Source organism: Coptis chinensis, chromosome 2, assembly GCF_015680905.1.
Source record: "Coptis chinensis isolate HL-2020 chromosome 2, ASM1568090v1, whole genome shotgun sequence".
Lineage (NCBI taxonomy): Eukaryota > Viridiplantae > Streptophyta > Magnoliopsida > Ranunculales > Ranunculaceae > Coptis > Coptis chinensis.
The window spans coordinates 41,772,897-41,793,436 of NC_141457.1; the positions used below are offsets into that span (position 1 = coordinate 41,772,897).

General features: G+C 40.1%; 2 protein-coding genes across 3 annotated transcripts; both read left to right on the forward strand.

Annotated features, from left to right (window-relative positions):
* Positions 1-6,463: 6,463 nt before the first annotated feature.
* Positions 6,464-14,657, forward strand: LOC147516084 (DNA cross-link repair protein SNM1-like). The gene is made up of 9 exons (XM_086588759.1): positions 6,464-7,241; positions 7,372-7,534; positions 7,697-7,765; positions 12,871-13,018; positions 13,401-13,535; positions 13,623-13,689; positions 13,793-13,870; positions 13,985-14,037; positions 14,144-14,657. The coding sequence occupies exons 2-9, from the start codon at positions 7,455-7,457 to the stop codon at positions 14,240-14,242; spliced, it is 729 nt and encodes a 242-aa protein (XP_086444885.1). The 5' UTR covers positions 6,464-7,241; positions 7,372-7,454; the 3' UTR covers positions 14,243-14,657.
* Positions 14,658-14,803: 146 nt separating this feature from the next.
* On the forward strand, positions 14,804-17,416 carry LOC147516085 (F-box/LRR-repeat protein At3g48880-like). Of its 2 annotated transcripts, XM_086588762.1 has the most exons (4): positions 14,804-15,797; positions 15,915-15,986; positions 16,740-16,796; positions 16,902-17,416. In XM_086588762.1, the coding sequence occupies exons 1-4, from the start codon at positions 15,688-15,690 to the stop codon at positions 17,221-17,223; spliced, it is 561 nt and encodes a 186-aa protein (XP_086444888.1). In that variant the 5' UTR covers positions 14,804-15,687; the 3' UTR covers positions 17,224-17,416. The 2 variants fall into 2 exon arrangements, with proteins under 2 accessions (XP_086444888.1, XP_086444886.1); XM_086588760.1 differs by having other exon boundaries at positions 15,337-15,986.
* The last annotated feature ends 3,124 nt before the right edge of the window (positions 17,417-20,540 follow it).

The following is a 20,540-nucleotide window of genomic DNA, read 5'->3' on the forward strand; positions in this document are numbered from 1 at the left end:
CGATGAATATGGAAAAAAGGGTAAAAAGGGTAATAAAATAAAATAGAAAATAGAAATCAGACTGGAATTTCGCTGTTATTGGAAAACAGGGAGTTTTTGTGATATGGGCAGATAAATAGGGAGGTTATGTGGTATGGGCGGATAGGAAGGGGTTTATACTCATCCGGATTCAACCCAAGGGGTTGAGCCCCATTTCTTGCTCCAAAAAAATAGATTGGTGAGGGTATAACTATAATATATTACAAGGTTTAGACCCGACCATATGGCGGGTATCATATTTAAAATTCACAACCCATAAATTTTTGCGAGGAATTCAATGATGGGTAATTATTAGCATAATTTTTTAGAATTGATTTAGCATTGGAGTTGTATAAAATTTCTTTTCGAGATGTTGATTGACTTATTAGAGTTGTGGTTGTATTAGGAAACTTCTTAAGATTAAGAGCTCATGTTGTATTATGAAACTTCTTTTGATTTAAGAGTGTGTAAGTGGCATACCTCTCTCTCAAGAGCGCGCCACCGAGGAGGAAATAGATAGTCCACATAAGATGTACTCTGATTTAATATAGAGAGAGGTGATATAAGGATTTGTGTGACATACAAAAGAAAAAATAAGACGTTTTACAAATGAATAACTAGTTCCACAAACGTCTTATATTTTCTTTTACACGGAACTGGTGTATTTCTTTTGTAGGTGAAAAGCATTGAAAATCTTAAGCGCTCCCTACTAAGTTTGTGGATATGGTTTGCTGACATGACTGGTTTGATCTTTCTCTCAATGGTGATCGACTCACTTGGTCTGATGCTTAATAAGTTAATAGATAAGAAGGCTTGAACAATTTTAATTTTTAATTGTAGAATGAGAAAATAGTTGGCTTACAGGCCTAGGCTTTCTCTGTTTGTCGTGTCCACTGTTCATTACACAGCCTAGGTAGGTGCCAGGCATCTAATCTGTGAAGAGATCCTTTTTTTTTCCTGCTTGATACGTTACTATTCGACTACTAATGAGAAAAGAGGACAAAGAATACAAGGGGTAATAGAAAAGAAAAAAGGAAATATTGGAAGCCTATGGGGGTTCCTAATTACTAGTTCTAAATCTAAAGTAGGTCATTTGAGAGTCCTCCACCTTATATATTAGTGGAGGCCTACCAAAATATGTTCACTATTATTCGGCCGTGAATCGACGATTGGCTAGAGCATCAACAGAAAAGGTGATATCCCTCCATGTAGAAGAAATGACAACATGATTCAAGGATCCAAAAATCTGGCTCCATCACCTTACAACCAAATGTTGGGGATTACACCAATACCAATCGGTTCCCCACTACACAGATAACTTGTATGAACACACTTCAACTCCAGATAAATCTCAAATATCACAAACTACCTATATTAACATGCCCAACTCGCTAAACAACTATTAACAACAGATAATAATGTAAAGCAGTAAAAGCAAACCACAACACAAAGATTTACCGTGGTTCGGCCAATGATGCCTACTTCCACAAGAGCCAGTTCTTAATAAGATGGGAAGGAAGATTACAATCTCTCTTTACAGTCTCTCACCTTACTAGATCACTCTTATCTCTTTACAGGGTTGTATCTCAGAAGGTACTCTCTTTTGTTTTAGTCCGATTCCAATCCCTCCGACTTGTTTGGTTAGGTTTTCCAAAACCTTGATTTTTGGTTTTTATCTCCAAAAACCAACTTTCGCGGGTACTGTAGCAAGCCCACGAAAAAATAGACTGAAGCGCTGAAGCCCCATGTGAGCCTGAAGTCGCTAAGACACCGGAAGCCGAGCTGGTCGCCTCTATGAAAGGGTCGCCCTATTCTATTGAACCACGCGAAGTCGCGCCATCCGAAGCGCTGGCGCCTCATTTTCCAACGCCGACGTCGCCCGTTTACCGTCGCTCTGTTTTCTCTCCTCATGTGAGGGATAACTCCAACAATCTCCCCTCCCGAGCGGTAGGGGGATACCTCCATGCAATTGCCAAATCAATAGGGAGGAGTGTCGCCATTCCGCAATAGCACAACAAACATCAAACTTACCTTTTCGGTAAGACTTTGGTCATCATATCCGACCCGTTCTTGTCGGTATGGATCTTCTCGATACACAAATGCTTGTCTTCGAGTACTTCTCTAATCCAATGATAACGCGTGTGTATGTGCTTGGATCTAGAATGAAAACTTCGGATTCTTGCTCAAGTGGATGGCGCCTCGATTTGTCACATAGAACTACAAACTGTTTTTACGCTTTAGCCCTAGTTCGTCGAAGAACCTCTTCATCCATAGCAACTCTTTGCAACACTCGGTGGCTGCAATATACTTTCAAACCGTAGTGGAGAGGGCAACACACTTTTGCAACTTAGATTGCCAAGAAACCGCTCCCCCGCAAAAGTAACCGGATAACCGGAGGTGGACTTCATCGAAATCAACATCACCGCCATGTTCATCGATGTAGCCTTCAAAGTAAGGGCTTACTTCCACCAAAGCACAAACATGATTTGGAAGTGCCTTTGAGATATCTCAATATCCACTTAACACCTTCCCAATGCTCTTTACCGGATTCGACAAATCGCTTACCACCCCAACGGCGAAAAGCAATATCCGGTCTAGTACACACCATGGCATACATCAAACCGCCCAATCGCGGATGCATAAGGAATCTTTTCCATCCGACTCTGCTCATGCTCACCCTTAGGACACATCTCTTTGGTCATGCGGGCCGCCACCAAGCGGACAACCGACCGGGTTTCGCTTGATCCATGTTGAATCTCTTCAACACCTTCCGATGTAGCTTTCTTGAAAAGCCACAACTTCCCACTCTTTCGTCACGAAAGTGATCCGCGATCCCAAGTATCTGCTTTGCTTGACCCAAATCCTTCATCTCAAAGGACTTACTCAAGTTTTTTCTTCAGCTTTGATATCTTGTTGATGTTTGGGCCAACTATCAACATATCATCCACATACAAAGAATAGCCTGATGAAATCCCCATCTGGAAATCTCTGAACAAACACACAATGATCGGAAGCAGACTTCTTGTATCCTTGCTTCGCCATAAAGGAGTCAAACTTTATGTACCACTGTCTCGGTGCTTGCTTCAACCCATACAAGCTCTTTATCAGCTTGCATACTAGGTGCTCCTTGCCTTTGACCTCAAACCCCTCTGGTTGGTCCATGTAGACATCTTCTTCAAGGTCTCCATGAAGAAAAGCTGTCTTAACATCTAGCTGCTCAACCTCTAGGTTCATACTTGCGGTCATACCTAATACCACCCGGATAGAAGTCATCTTTACTACAGGAGAGAAAATCTCATCAAAGTCAATCCCTTTTCTTTGACCGAATCCCTTCACAACAAGGCGAGCTTTATGCCTTGGGTGAGGATTGTTCTCCTCATGCTTGACTTTGTATATCCACTTATTCTTGAGAACTTTTCTCCCTGTGGGTTTCTCAACTAACTCATAAGTGTGATTCTTATGCAAAGAATCCATCTCGTCATGCATGGCCTTCAACCACTTTTCTTTGTCTGTACCTTCAAGTGCCTCTTGATAGTACATAGGTTCTCCACCATCCGATAGTAGCATATAATGTTATGTGGTGGATACCGTTGAAGCTATTCTCCTCCGTCGGACCTCTCGCCCCATCTGGCGGTGCCTCGAGATTGCACTTCGCTTGCTCTAGTGGTGGTTCATGCATCTCATCTCGCATCTTCTATACCAATAGGTTCTATCCCATCATGAGCAATAGGATTCTCATCATGAGCTTCAAACTCATGGTTCTCTGCATTCTCAATGCCTTCTGCACGTTCCACAGTAGGAACTTCTGGTTCTGAATCAACAAGATCATTGGTGAAAGCCTGTAGCTTCTCACCTTCCTCAAAGTCTGCTATGGTTTGGTCTTCTAAGAACACAACATCTCGACTTCGGATTACCTTCTTGTTAATCGGATCATAGAGTTTGTAACCAAACTTTTCATCTCCATAACCCAGAAAAATGCACTGCTTGGCTTTGTCATCAAGCTTGGATCTCTCATCCTTCTGAATATGCACAAATGCCCTGCACCCAAATACCCTCAAGTATCCATAATCAACATCTCTCGACCGACCATACTCTCTCGGATAATCACTATTCGGAGGCTTTGCTTTGCGGCGACAGGTTGATCACATGCACGCGGTTGCGCGATTGCTTCTACCCAAGAGCTTCTAGGTAGCTTAGAGTGAGATAGCATGCATCTCATCCTCTCTACAATGGTACGGTTCATTCTCTCTCGCTATTCCATTCATTCACGGTGTCTTGGGAACGGTGCGCTCATGACGAATCCCATGACTCGCAATACTCTTCAAATGGCCCTATGTACTCACCCCCATTATCCGAAAGCGAATACACTTCAACAACTTCCCAGTCTCTTTCCACCATCTTTGGGAATTTCTCAAACACGCCAAGTACTTCATCCTTGGTCTTCGTGACTATAGGCCCATATCTTTCTTGACGATCATCAATGAATGTCAAGAAGTCACGAAACTCCCTGGTGGGACTTCACTCTCATAGGACCACATAAGTCCGTATTGCACTAGCTCAAGGGCGATTGTCCTTTCGTGAGACGGAATCTTTGGAAAGACACCCCGTGTTGCTTTCCTACCAAACAATGAGTACATGTATTTAAATGTGTACCTTTAATGTCCGGCATGGCCTTTTGCTTAGCAAGAACTTCCATCCCTTTTATGCCCATGTGACCGCGCCTCTTGTGCCACGCTCAGATGAAGCTTCTTCTTCGCGCGATTCGCTTTTTTTTACAAACTAGCCCTGTGTTTTGTAAAGAGAGCAAGTTTTTCTTTCCTCCGGCTGCTACAATGGAACCTCTACTCGGTTTCCATACCCCGCTACCAAACGAGTTTACAAAGCCATCGCCATCTAATTTCCCGGCCGAAATTAGGCTTAACCGTATGTCGGGGACATGTCTTACATCCTTGAGTGTCAAGGTGTAGCCGACATTGGTTTCTATATGAACATCTCCAATGCCTATAATCTTGAGGCGCCATCGTTACCCATCCTCACTTCACCATATTCACCATAGTCGTAGGTAGTGAAGAATCCCCATCTGCGGCGTGTGACGTGATAGGATGCTCCCAGTATCTATCACCCACTCTCGTATCCCGATATGAGGTACTAAGACAAAGACACACCACAACCGACACAATTCCCACTTCAGGGTCATTGACTAGTCGCGGTAGTATCTCTCGCCTGTGTTTCCGCCTCCTCCTCGCACCATGTCTTCATGTACACGCTTATTCTTCTCATCCCTCTTCTTTGTTCTCGCGACTCATATCCGAAGTGGCCTTTGGTGGCACAATAGTAACATTGCCTCTCTGCGCTTTGGGGAGTTCTAGCTTCACCCCTAGATTTATACGTCCATCACCTCTAGAACGAGATGGTTTTCTTTTGACTTCTCCCCGTTTCTCTGTGAAAAGGACCTCGAGTGAGAAGAGCCGCTTCTTGCACTCCTTCTAGTCTCTTCATTCAACAGACGCGTGGTAGCCATCTCCATGGTAACAATTCCATCCTTGGTCGCTCCCATGTAGAAACCGCTAATGTCTCCCAACTTTCGGGTAGAGAGCCTAATAGAAACAAAGCCTCAACTTCGCCCCCAAATTGATCTTCATCAAATGCATCCGATTGATGATATTCTCAGACTTCATTAAGATGCTCGGACATTGAAGAACCTTCTTGGTACTTCGTGGTTGCGCAAACTTCTTAACGACTAGCACTTTGTTTCCACCCGACTTCCTCTCATAAAAGGTCTTCGAAGTTTCTTCCATAGATCGGGTCGTAGTCTCTTGGGACACATGGTGAAAGACACCGCCGCCAATCCACCGTCGAATGTATCCAATCGCTTTTCACGTCAAGCTTTTTCCACTTCACCTCATCGGGCTCTTTTCGGGTTTTACTCCCTCATTCTCAATGGGAAGTGCCAAGTCCTTTTGCAGATAGCAAGTCTTCCATCTTGGCTTTCCGGATGGTGTAGTTCTTCCTATTCGGACTCATCATCATACGAGTGTTCACTTTAATGGTCCATCTCTACAAGTTATTTAACCTCAAATCTTTTCTCGAGAATTTCACAAACACCTTCCGACCAAGATTCGATAACACCCTAAAGCTATTCTAACCAAGGCTCGATACCACTTGTTGGGGATTACACCAATACCAATCGGTTCCCCACTACACGATAAACTTGTCCGAACACACTTCAACTCCGGATAAATCTCAAATATCACAAACTACCTATACTAACAAGCCCAACTCGCTAAACAACTATTAACAATGATAATAATGTAAAAGCGGTAAAAGCAAACCACAACACAAAGATTTACCGTGGTTCGCCAATGATGCCTACTTCCACAAGAGCCGGTTCTTAATAAGATGGGAAGGAAGATTACAATCTCTTTTCTGATCTACTCACCTTACTAGATCACTCTTATCTCTTTACAGGGTTGTATCTCTGTAAAGGTACTCTCTCTTTTGTTTTAGTCTGGATTCCAATCCTTCTGACTTGTTTGGTTAGGTTTTCCAAAACCTTGATTTTTGGTTTTTATCTCCAAAAACCAACTTTCGCGGGTACTGTAGCAAGCCCACGAAAAAATAGACCTGAGCGCGAGCGCGCCCCATGTGAGCGCAAGTCGCGCTAAGACACTGGAAGCTGAGCGCGGGTCGCCCCCTCTATGAGCGCGGGTCGCCCTATTCTACTGGAACCCTGAGCGCGAGTCGCGCCCCATCTGAGCGCGGGCGCGCTCTGGCATTTCCAACGCCGAATTCGCCCGTTTCTGTCCAGCTCTGTTTTCTCTCCTCATGTGAGGGATAACTCCAACACCAAAGCATGAACTGCAGCAGTAGAGTGAACTTCGATGCATAGGTTCAGCCACCCCGCATTTACAGCTCTTTCCGCACCTGCAACTATAGCCTAACACTCAACCATAAAGCTTGTAGTTGGTTGGATGTGCCTTTACTAACAGTTCCCAATACGAGTTTCATCAGGCCCAGGTTTTTTGACTGAGTCATCCGTGTTCATCTTGATAAAGTTCAGGGAAGGGGTAGCCATTTGCATCGGTGAAGAAATCAGTCAGGGTGGCTAGATGGGCCGACTAATTGGTCTATGCAGGCTTGTCGGGTCAGGCGGGATTAAGATTGTTTTTTTCTTCTAAGAATAAACAACGGAAGCTATAAAAAAAAACCAAGAAAAGCTTAAAGTTAGTATTAAAATCTGTGCTGGACTTGAAAGTTTTGCTGACTTGATCTGCGTAATTTGGCTGGTGTAAAGAGTAAGTGATAAAATACATGGTTTAATGCAATGTAATTGAGACCTTGTTATGCTTGCAGGGACGCCCTTCACTTATTGAAGGATGCTCAGCATATTTTCTCAGCCACTTTCACTATGATCACTATGGTTGATTGAGCAAGGGATGGTCACATGGCTCTATCTATTGCACCGTACCGCTCTCACTGCTCGCCTCTTGAGAATGTGTCTTTCGGTAAATCCAACGTAATGACTATCATTCTCCATCCTCCTTCCAATTTGGGTTCTGATTTCATATTTTATCTTTATGTTAATTTCAATTTTTTGAGAATTGTCTTTTCTTTAATAATGCATTTGCAGATTCATATGTCCATAAAGTAACAATGCTAGAAGCTAATCATTGTCCAGGTGCAGCTCTGATACATTTTCGCCTCATAGATGGAAGATGTTATTTACACACGGGAGACTTCAGGGCAAGTAAGTTGATGCAGTCCCATCTTCTTCTTACATCCCACCGTGTTAATTTGCTTTACCTGGATACAACTTACTGCCATCCGAAGTACAGGTTAGCAACATTTTGGTTCAGTTCACCAACATTTTGATTTTATATATAGTCATTCTTTAATTTTTTTAGGCGGATTGTTTTTCCGGTTTCCTTCCCAACAAGATGTTTTAACCAAGAAATGATGAAGTAACTTTTATAAAATCAATGAATATCGTCACCATTCTCCTAAGCCTTTAAATAGGCGTTCTAAACCTAAAACAAACAAGCGGTGATTTCACCGAACCAATCCTACCAAACACAAACAAAACAAAAGACTGTTCGCATAAAAGCCCAAACAAAAGCCCTGAGCGTGTGCGCGCCTGTCAGAAGGGTAAACTAAGCGTGTGCGCGCTTTCACCTCCACTAACAGCACTCTCAGACTTTGATGACACCATCATGTGTATCTAGGTACTTCTCAGCAAGAACCTGCACTGCATCATTCCCCCTTGGCTGGAAGAATTCATCCTCGAATTTAAATCATCGTCATCGTCAGACGAATCACCACAGAATGGGATGAGATGTCGGACATTGAAGACATCCGAAGTCCAAATATGACTAGGTAAACGAAGGCGATAGACATTAGAGTTAATCTTTTCAACCACTTCAACATGACCAATAATCTTGCGATGTTTCAATTTATTATAGTCACCAACGGAAAAACGGTCTTTAGTAAGCACAGCCCAGACAAAATCTCCCACCTCAAAATGAACATCACGACGATGGCGATCAACCGTAGCCTTGTACTACGCATTTGACTCTAATAAATTCTTACGAACAGTAGCATGAGTATCCTGAAGGTGCTGAGCAATCTCAGAAGTAGTAGAATGAATAGGCTATAAACCCGGAATAGGCGCAAGATCAGCCGCAACGCGAGGATTAAACCCATAGAGAACCTGGAAGGGACTATACCTAGAACTCTGATTAACCGAACGGTTAAATGCAAATTCTGCTTGGGCAAGATGAGAAACCCACTGCTTGATCTTAGTACATACCCACCAAAGAACGTAACAGATTACCCAAGGACCGGTTAACAACCTCTGTCTGGTCATCAGTCTGAGGATGATAGGCAATACTAAATTTCAACTCAGTGTGCATCATCTTCCATAAACAACGCAAAAAATACTAAGGAAACGAGTATCCCGATCAGAAACAACAGACGCAGGTAAACCATGTAACCGGTAAAAATTTTGAAAGAACAACTGTGCAACACTGACAGCATCGATAGTTTTCTTGCAAGCAATGAAATGCGCCATCTTAGAGAACCGATCCACCACCACAAAAATAGAGTCGTGACCTCGTTGAGTACGAGGAAGACCAAGAACAAAGTCCATACTGATATCACACCATGGACGACTCGGAACAGGCTGGTAAAGGCATATATAACCTTGCATTATTAGCATGGCCCTTTGAGACTTGGCAAATATGACAACGAGCAACAAACTTGTGAATATCTGTGCTAAGACCCAGCCAAAAATAAAACTCAGATACAAGCCGTAGTGTCTTGTCACACCCAAAGTGACCCTCATTATGCAATTCATTGGAGACGGAGACGAAGGGTACATCATGCAGGAACACAGAGACGCTTTACCCTTAAACAAAAACCCCTCCTGTAGAGAAAACTGATAACTGGCCCTCCTGTATATCAGTCAGAATAAGCGAAAAATAGGGATCACTAGTGTACATGTCAGGAAAAGAGTCAAACCCAAAAACAGTAGTACGCAAGAACACCAACAACAAAGAACGCCTGCTAAGATCATCCACCACACGATTTTGAACCCCAGATTTGTGGTGCAAGACAATGGTAAAATCCTGCAAATAACTAGACCAGCGCAGTTGTCGGGCACTGACATTATCTTGGTTACCAATATCTTTAAGTGCTTCATGGTCAAAATAAAGGAGAAATTCCGAATGAATCAAATAATGATGCCAATGTTTAAGGGTCTGAACAACGGCATAAAATTCTAACTCATAAGCACTGTAATTTTGTTTCGCACCTGAGAGTTTCTCACTGAAAATAAGCGACAGGGTGAGTATGCTGACTAAAAACAACCCCAATACCAACTTTAGAAGCATCAGTACACACTTTAAAAGGAGATGAAAAATCTGGTAGTTTAAGAATTGGTGCCGAAATAAGCTTAGTCTTGAGAAATTGAAAACTCTCTTCAGCTGCCTGAGACCAAAGAAACTTACTACCACGCAAACAGTCAGTCATAGGAGCAGTGATAGTACTAAAATGAGGAACAAAACGGCAATAAAAAGAAGCAAACCCATGAAAACTACGTGCTTCAATTAATGTGGCTGGGCTAGGCCAGGAGCGAACCGCCTCGACCTTAGACATATCCACAGAGATACCTTCTGCTGAAACCACATAACCCAAAAACAAAACTGAGTCAGTACAGAAAACGCACTTAGCAACAGCAACAAAGAGTTGAGCTTGGGGTAAGACAGACAACACCAACTGGAGATCCTGGAAATGAAACGGGGTGTCCTTGCTGTAAATTAAGATGTCATCGAAGTAAACCACCACACACTTGCCCAAAAATGGCTTCAACACCTGGTTCATGAGTCACATGAAAGTACTGGGTGCATTAGAGAGGCCAAATGGCATGACCAACCACTCATACAGGCCTTCCTTTGTCTTAAAGGCGATCTTCCACTCATCACCAAGACGGATGTGAGTCTGATAATAACCAGACTTTAAGTCAAGCTTGGTAAAGACTACAGCACCATATAACTGATCCAGAAGGTCATCTAACCTTGGAATAGGACATCTGTACTTGGTAGTGACTTATTAATAGCCCGACTGTCGACACACATACGCCAAGTACCATCCGTCTTGGGAACTAACAAAGCAGGAACCGCACATAGGCTTAAACTTTCCCGAATAAATCCTTTATCAAGCAAATCGGTAACCTGTCGTTGTAACTCAGCATGCGCTTTCAGACTCATCTGATAATGCGGACGATTTGGGATTTTAGAACCAGGAACCAAATCAATTTGGTGTTGTATATCCCTCATAGGAGGCAACCCAGCTGGTAACTCATCCGGAAAAAGGTTCGAGAAACTGTAACCTTTGGCGTGTTAGGTTCACACATTAAAATAAACATGTGACTAGCACCTAGCAATTCGGTCACAAAACTACGCAAAGCCAAACAAGAAGACTTTGGCTCGGCTAATGCTGTGAGCACAGGCTCCTTAGTCGGTACTAACACAATATTAACACCCTCAAACTGAAAACTATGAGTATTCTTCCAACCATCATGAGAAACCCGCCGATCAAATTGTCAGGGGCAACCCAATAACAAGTGACAAGCATCCATTGTAACAACATCACACCACACCTTATCAATATGCTTAGAACCAATAGAAAAAGAAACCAAACAACGCTTAGACACTGTTATCTCTGTGCCTTTCTTCAGCCATGAGAGAGAATAAGGCGCCGAATGTTTCTCAGGAGACGGCATTCTCACAGCTACCTGAATCAATAACCATCTTACAGACCTTCCCAAGAATAGTACAAGTTGACTGGAAAATATGATTGCAGAGCCAACCATCACCCTCAGTCTCCTTAAGAGTAAAGCACAGTCGACGCACCACCAGAAGTTCACCCCTGTCACCAGTGACTAGTCTTCAAGAATGTCATCCAATCCCACATCAAAAATGGGAGCACCAAGAAAACCACCCCCGGGATCATCATCAATATCTTCATTCTTAGCAATCAAAACCTTACCAGGAGCAGGCGGTTTTGAACATCTGTTAGCATAGTGACCAATCTCACCACAACGGAAACACTTAACCGCATTAGTGCCACGACCTATAACTTATGGACCCTGCGGCCTAGTGATAGGAACATTGGGAGTGCGGGGAACATGACCACTACCCTTGCGGTTCTGTTGTTTTTCCAGAATTAAGGCGCATTGATGAGCCTCAGAGACTGAAAAAACATCAAATAGGTTCAAGGCATCCTGCAGATTAGAATGAAAACTCCCAATATAATGGGCCACCAACTGATCATCAGACTCTGTCAGTTCTACATGAGACAATAACTGATAAAAGTCCTTGGTATAGTCATCCACAGATTTGACACCTTAACGCAAGTTCTGAAAGGGTTGATATAGTTCACGCGTATAATTGAATAGTAAAAAATCGGCACAAAGATATTTTTTAAGTTTCCCCTAATCCACGTACGATTTTAGATTTACCTCTTCGCGGACGAAGTCGCTTCAACCGCCGCCACCGGGCCATAGCGACGACCAAACGCGAACGTTGCCACAAAGCCCACTTGTTTGTCGTCTAGCACTTCTTTGAACTCCATAACCTCCTCCACAGTCCCGAGCCAATCATTCAGATAGTCCGGTTGTAAGCTACCATGAAACTCAGGCAGATCAATTTTCAAACCAAATTCCCAATGTCTGTTCTCTCTGGGTTGCAGAACACGCGGGACATTGTCAATAGCACCCAAATCAGCAAAGGGGTTATTATCTTCTGCCTCCATATCGTCCTCCACCAGCTGTGGTTCACGGTCTTGTGGTTGGTCGGGTTGCCGATTAAGGGCCTCGACCTGGCGGGTTAACGCTGCTACCTACCTTGAAAGTTCGGCCATGCGATCATGAGCATACAGATCGTCTAAATAAGCTTCTCTCTGAGGTCTACCATGTCCTCTTCCTGCTAGACGAGGTATATTTAGGTCGTAGCTGAATCTGATACCAACTAATGTAATACTAAGTGCGTTAGCTCACAAACAATCAAATAATCGCTCTTTAACCAAGAAACGATGAAATAACTTTTATAAAATCAATGAATATCGTCACCATTCTCCTAAACCTTTAAATAGGCATTCTAAACCTAAACCAAACAAGCGGTGATTTCACCGAACCAATCCTACCAAACACAAACGAAACAAAAGACTGTTTGCATAAAAGCCCCAGCAAAAGCCCTGAGCGCGTGCGCACCTGTCAGAAGGGTAAACTAAGCGCGCGGGCTTTTACCTCCACTAACAGCACTTTCAGACTTTGATGACACCATCATGTGTATCTAGGTACTTATCAGCAAGAACCTGCACTGCATCATTTGTTGTGAAGATTGCCAGACAAACTCTTAAAAAGCAGCTAAAAACCCTCATTGTTGTTGGGGCATACAGCATTGGGAAAGAATGTGTATATGTAGCTATTTTGGATGCGCTAGGGGTATGGCATTCATACTCAAAATATATTATGCATGATTTTTTTCCCCAGTGCTTTGGTTGTGTTCTTTTTAGGATGCATTTAGTATCATGGAAGGAAAGGGCATCAGGCAAACGTGATGATACTTTTTGAATCATATTACAATAGCGTTCAGACCTGAAAATTTACTTGGACTTAATCTAGTGAGATCACATCTAGGGTTCTAAATTATAAGAGTTTCTATATTGACAAATTGGTGATCTTAATTTCTGAAGAGTTATTTAGTTAATATTATTATCATTGCTTTCCTGTTTATTTTTGTGGTAGTTTCTTTCCTTCCTATTGGTAGAGAACCAATTTAATTACAAAGTTCAAGGCACTGATGGAAACTGATTTCATGAATTAGCTTAAGATACATACAAATGCATCTAGGAGGCGGGTTTTACAATCTTTCGGTTGGCCTGAGCTTTCTGGGAAATTATGTTCACATGGCAAAGACACCCCTCTTCATATTCTTCCTCTATCAAGCCTGAGGCATGAGGTTCAAACTCATTTATGTGTTTATGTAGTGAAAGTTAATTTACAGCTATGATTTACCTACTGAAGTTTTTTTGTTTTACTTTTGTAGACATTGAAGAAGTATTTAGATTCCTTCGCTTATGAATGCACAACAGTTTTGGCTTTTCGGCCAACAGGTGAAACACATCTCATCAAAACATGTTGACTTTAATTCTGATTCTGATTTATTGTTATAGTTTGTTAGTTAATATGTTTTCTAAGTTATCTATATATGTTTAGGCTGGACATATTCTGAGACTCTCGGGAAGCAGTTGGATTTGATTCGACCTACTTCTAAAGGAAATATCACAATTTATGGTAAGCTGATTGTTTAAGAGCTAATAGCATTATATATAGTTCCTTTTGAAATTCTTAATCTTTCTGGAGTTTAACTCTGTGTTTCTGTGTCCCCTTTATTGCTCTGCTTTACAGGAGTTCCGTATAGTGAGCACTCTAGCTTCTCTGAACTGAGAGAATTTGTTCAGGTCTATTGACAATGCCAATTTTTAGTTGTAGTATGTAGTGATCTTGAATATCTCTTAGTTCCGCAAAAAAATAAAAAAAAATAAGATAAGATATTGTGTTTTACAGTTCCTGAAACCTGACAGAATTATTCCAACAGTAAATGTTGGAAATGCTGCTAACATAGATAAGATGCAGCCATATTTCAGAGAATGGCTGAAATCATAAAGCTTTTAGAAGCCTCGTAAATCAATATAATCACTCTCAAGACTAGGAGATTCCAGGCTAAGTATTGACTCAATTAATTAGCCTCACAAACCTTTAGATGTGCTTTTTTATGGAGAATGTGATCTCCTATAAAAGAATGAATAAACTTGCTGCCGATCAGTGTATGGTGATTGACAGGGGCCTTACTTCATAATCTGCAACCCTGCTTAGGAGAGGCTTTTCTGATTGCTTGAGCTTCTTTTTGTTCTCAATACTGTTTTAAGTATTGGCTTTGTGCCGTTGTACGTATGAATTTTGTTTCTTTTTTGTATTAGAGTTGTATTATTTCTTCGTAATTGTAAGCCTCAATTGTGACTGCAGAACTATCAAGTTTGCAGTGGTACAACATAATAGTAAAAACGTTGGTGAGATGTCTTTATTTATGTATGTCAGAAACTTAGTTTTTTGTAGTGTATTACTGCAACAAATAGACAAGAAAACTGAAGAATCAAGATATGAACAAGCAATTGGTACAACATAATAGTAAAAACGTTGGTGAGATGTCTTTATTTATGTATGTCAGAAACTTAGTTTTTTGTAGTGTATTACTGCAACAAATAGACAAGAAAACTGAAGAATCAAGATATGAACAAGCAATATTAACACCGATCTATTACAGATTTTATGTAGATGTTCAATTTGAATATGAAAATGCATGAATTACTGAGGTGGATTTGTTGAAGCCAAGGCACACTTTAGACACAAATCCTAATTCCTAAAGCAACTTTGTACTAGGCATACAATGTGGTATTGAACAACGCCAACTTTGATCCTCAGGATACCATGCCTGTATTCTGTTGTATGGAGGTTAACATCTTTGTATTTGTATGTAACATAACTATCACCTCAAATAAGGAAATGTGAGTCACTTCTTCCATTAGGTTCTGATGAAAATTAACCCAGATGAGTGGCAAGAGGCAGTCCAAGAGTTAATGGGATTTGCTACTTTTAAAAATGAAGATGGGAAATTCTTAACGCTGCTTAGCACAGGCAAAGGCTAATAGGCATTTCTACAAACTATATAATTGGCCCTCCTCTAATCGAATTGACACTGCACTCAGTAAGATTATTCCACCAGATTATACGCGAAAGGTGTCGGAAAAATCGTATTGAATTTTCAAAAAGTACACAAACTTGGCATGATTCCAATATACACATCATATATGCCTGCCCAGTCTCTTTTCTCCATCTCTGTAGTGTTTAGTTCACTTTCAATACTATTCAGAACCCCACTTCCTCTCTTCCCCTCACTTGACCCACCCTAAGAAGAAAAGCAAAGTAGCAGAAGCTTCTCTTTAACAATTAATTAATGCGTTTAGATTCTGAATGTTCTTTACTAGCTAAGTTCTCTTTATATAGTGCATCTGGAGTAGTGAGAATAAAGGCATTACATATACACACAGAAAATGGCGGAGAGAAGATGGGAAGACTTAAACTGTGATTGTCTAGCACTGGTGTTTGAGAGAGTGCGACTGAAACACTTGATGTTGGATGTTCCACTTGTGTGCAAGTCATGGTACAAGGCTCACTTAAGTCCTAGGTGTTGGAAAAATTTTGATTTTCTTCGTTTTGCTGATGACTTTTCGTTTGGTTCATCTTATACCAACTTGATAAAATTTGCTGTTACTCGTAGCTGTGGAACTGCAACCATTGTTGCACTTCCAGATGATTGCACCTTTGAAGACTTGAACTATATTTCAGAGGAGTAAGTAATTACATGTCCAATATTTTATATTGTGTCCAGAAAACTATATTTTTTTGCGCGAATCTGATCACTAAGACACTAATGTGGTACAATTCAAATTATATATTGTTTCAAATTTCTAATTTATTATAACTTTTTCTTGCTAAATGGGTAATTGTATTAAGGTATTAATAGCAAAGGAAAAATTTACATTTATATCAGTTGAGAGCCTTGTGTAGGACTCTCCAAAGTTTACATTTCGACTGAACCTAACAAGATTTACTGCATGAATCTGACATCTGATGTTGATTCTCTATCTGGTGCATGAAAGGTGGTTTGTCATCCCACCATTGCTTGGTGCCCTTTGTTTGATTGGCTCCGTATCTAGCGCAAGCATCTGCAGCTAAGTTAGTTTCCCTCCGTATCTAGCGCAAGCATTGCATGTGAGATTTAATCATTCAGCTTTGTCTTTCACTTGATTCCAAAGCCCTTTGATGCTCCAGTGTACCTTGTTTGATTGAAATGCTTTGATGGCAGCAGCTGAGTTAGATTGAATCCAGATTCAATCTTGTCCCTCCCATGTCTAATGCTTTTTTGATGCCCTCCACTATAGCATGACTCTCTCCTATGTAACTTGTAGCTATCCCTATACCACCTGCGTTGGCGCCCAAAAAGACACCATTATTCCCTCTGTAATTTATTATAACTACTTACATAGAATGTGTACTTTATTTATTAGTGTCACACTATGCTTAAATTGTATTTCTTTTGTAGGTGCAAAGCATTGAAAATCTTAAGCGTTCCCTACTTTGATGCAACTCCAGAACAAAGGTAGTGTATCCCAGAACTTATAGCTAAACTCAATTATTTGGAGAACTTAAGGATTTGTGACGTTGAATTGAACAAGATAGTTACTCAAATTGGAATTCACTGCAGCAACTTTGTGGGACTCTTTATCAATTCTGGTATTGATATTGAAGAGGCAACATCAATTGTTACAAATCTACCAAAAATTAAGTATCTGTCCTTGAGGAATTGTTCTGTACCTCGTGAGTGTCTCATACAAATATTGAATGGGTGCAGAGACTTAGTATTATTTGATGTTAGGGACTGCATTGGTTTCGATGAAGATGAGGAGGAGATATTGAAGATAGCTTCTCATATCAAGAATTTCAGGCTTCAAGGGTCAATGCTTTACGATTATTATTATGAGACAGGTGCAGACTATGAGTACTTCACTGGCAATGGCTCAGATTAAGCTTTAGTTAGTTTTTTTTTTTTTTGGTATTTTGCTATAATTACGCTTGTTAAATTATTTATTAGGAAGATTGCATCTTTTGCTTAAGAGTCATTTACTGATCTCTGTGTAAGAGGTGATCAGGTGATGTTATTTATTGTAATTATTGTTGAAGTATATATTATATAAGATGGTTTTGTTCGTAGCTAACAAATGTTGGAGAATACTTGATAAATTCGGTTCAGTGACTATTTTTTCTATATGATTTCTAAGGCTCGCTAAAATTGTTTTGTTTTATTGATGTGCAAATTGAGCGACCTAACCTAACGCAATTGGCGTGTGATACAATCATACTAGAAAGATGATAGATAGGATTAATTTGAGAAACCCCATAAATTCCAATTGGTTCTATTGAGGGAACAATGTCTCCATTCACACTATTGTGCAAACAAACTTAATAATCTTTTCAAAAATTCTATATGAACAAACAACTTTGAACAAATTGACGTGGCAATGCAACATTCATGTTGCAGTGGGAGTTGAGTGAGATATGATAGTGCAACACTCATGTTACAGAGGTAAATAATGGGATTTGATAGTGCAACATGCATGTTGCAGAGTTAGATTTGATAGTGTATGTTGTAGAGGTAAATAGTGCGATTTGACAGTGCAACATCCATATTACAGTGAGATTTGATAGTGCAACATCCATATTACAGAGATAAACAGTGCAACATAGCAATGAGAATTAACACTACAACATCCATGTGGCAAACTGCAACATGAATATTGCACTGCCATGTCAATTTGTTCACAATAATTTGTTCAAAGTTGTTTGTCCATATAGAACAACTCTTGCCTCCGTTATTCTTTCAACTTGCTTCTTAAATAGAGATTACAACAATAACTACCTATAACTAAGTAGGACACTAATCCATTACCAAACCCACTAAATAATAATCCACTAAGGCACTAAAGTATAGTACCACTAAGCCACTAAGTATCAATGCACACATAACAGTGTGTTCATAGGTTCATTTGTATACAAAATTTTGTTACCCAACATTACTAACGAAAAATGTTATATTTGTATCAAAACTTTAAAAGTAAGATTCAGATAAATTTGAATTTCTCAGCGAAGACATCAAAAGTCTTTTTTGAAAAGGCTATATTTGTATGCAAACCATGAAAAAAAGATAAATTATTAATGCAGAATTTGAGATGTGCAATATAGTTATCAGATCCAGCCCGGACACTGACCCGGCAAAAGAACTAGGTCACTGGGTCACCGGTTCGATCAGTGAGTCACTGGTTTAATACTTAATTTGAAAATATTATATAATTCACTTAGTACATACATTTTCATAACTTCATTAGTGGCCCAGGTGGTCTTAGAACTATTTCATTTTCCAATAAACCAAGGTTCAAGTCTATATAAGTTATGTTTTTCAAAATTAAAACAGTTTACAAGAAAACCGGACGAGTTAACCGGATTTGGCCTAGGCCAACTGCTTAAACGATCTACTATATGACCTAATCCGGTTTGGTGACCGGGTTGCCGGTTCACTGGGTCAAACTGCTGGGCCGGGCTGGGTCTGATAACACTGATTTGCAGATTATTAAAGGGCGTCTAATGCATATGATTTCAAAATTAAAACAGTTTACAAGAAAACCGGACGAGTTAACCGGATTTGGCCTAGGCCAACTGTTTAAACGATCTACTATATGACCTAATCCGGTTTGGTGACCGGGTTGCCGGTTCAAACGGGGAGTAGTGCTGGAGTCTGTTGAGTCAAAATTGAATGCAACGAACGTGGGAGCTGTTGACAAAAATAACAAAAAGAAATCATAGTGCGCTTCTAATTGCATTAGATGGTGACCTATCTCAAAACTTTTCTTTGGGACTCCTACATGGTGTTAAAATGTTTTGGTGGAAGCAGTAAACTACGATATCCTGTCCTTGATTTTTCCACCTTGAGAGTAAGCAATTAGGCGTAATAAATTTACCAGACAAGATAAGCATTGCTAGTGATTATGTTTTTGATTTAGAACTGAGGCTGCCAAAATGCTTGTGTTGTCCATAGTACAAAATATCAGGATATGGGTATTTATCGATATTCAATTTCTGGATATGTATCGTGGATATATTCTCCTCTTTGGAGATATTTGACATTGTTTCACATACAAATATCGTGGATATATCCAAAATATCGACAAATATCGTGGATATTGTTGATATTTATTGATATATCATGATACATTATTTATATTTATTTGAAATATAATGGTAAATATTAAATAAAATTGTTATATATACAAAATATCGCCAAATATCACCAAATACCCATAAATATCATAAATATCGCAAATATTATCGAAATATAACTGATATTTGCAGTCGTATATATCTCTAAATATATCGTAATATTTAAATATCTTTTTCTGAAATATGAATAGATATCCCCAAATATCGAGATATATCGGGATATTTTGTACTATGGTGTTGTCTACTATTTTTTTATTTTAATTTGGTAAAGTTGTGTTGTCGACTTTGTCTTACATGTTGTTTAGTTGGCTACAATTTTCATTTTCCTAATGTGTCAACTGATTGACAGAACCTAGATTAGATTGGAGAACAACATAAATTTTAATGCACTCTACAATGAAGATTCTCTGGGATATTTATTCAACTTTGAGACAACAAATGTGGTATTGTGGCGTAAGAGGTCGGACATTGTGGTCAAGTCAATATCAACAACCGATGGCTATGATGAAATATAGCTGGAGACTTTTCCTAGGTTTAAATAAAGTCAGCAAAATACATACTAAAGAAAATTGTTGGTTTATTATATTTGCAAGACTGTTAGCCCATTTTTTTTTTGAAAAGTTTGTTGGGGTTTATTACACATAGAGAAATATTACATATCCTCTCTAAAAATATAATCATTAGAGGGAGGTACATATAACATAAGGCATCAAGCCTAAAACACTTGAGATTTCTCTCCACACATACATTTCCGAAGGAGCAAACACTGACAAGAAAACCACAATTAGCAACCTCATCAACCATAGCCTGAGGGACCGTCTACCTTCAATCCACAAGCCTCAAACAAAGACAGAGAGCAAATACCACTAAGGCGACCTATTGATAATCCATGATGGTATTGCGGCCGTTCGACCCAGATAATTAAAGGGAACATACAAAGACTACAGCAAGCATGAAGCCCTTACAAAAATGAGATTAATCATTACACATACCACAAGCAAGTATTCATAGAAATCTTCTCATTTGATCTCCTACTTTCTAGCCTTCAATTGCTTTACTATCTTAGGATAAT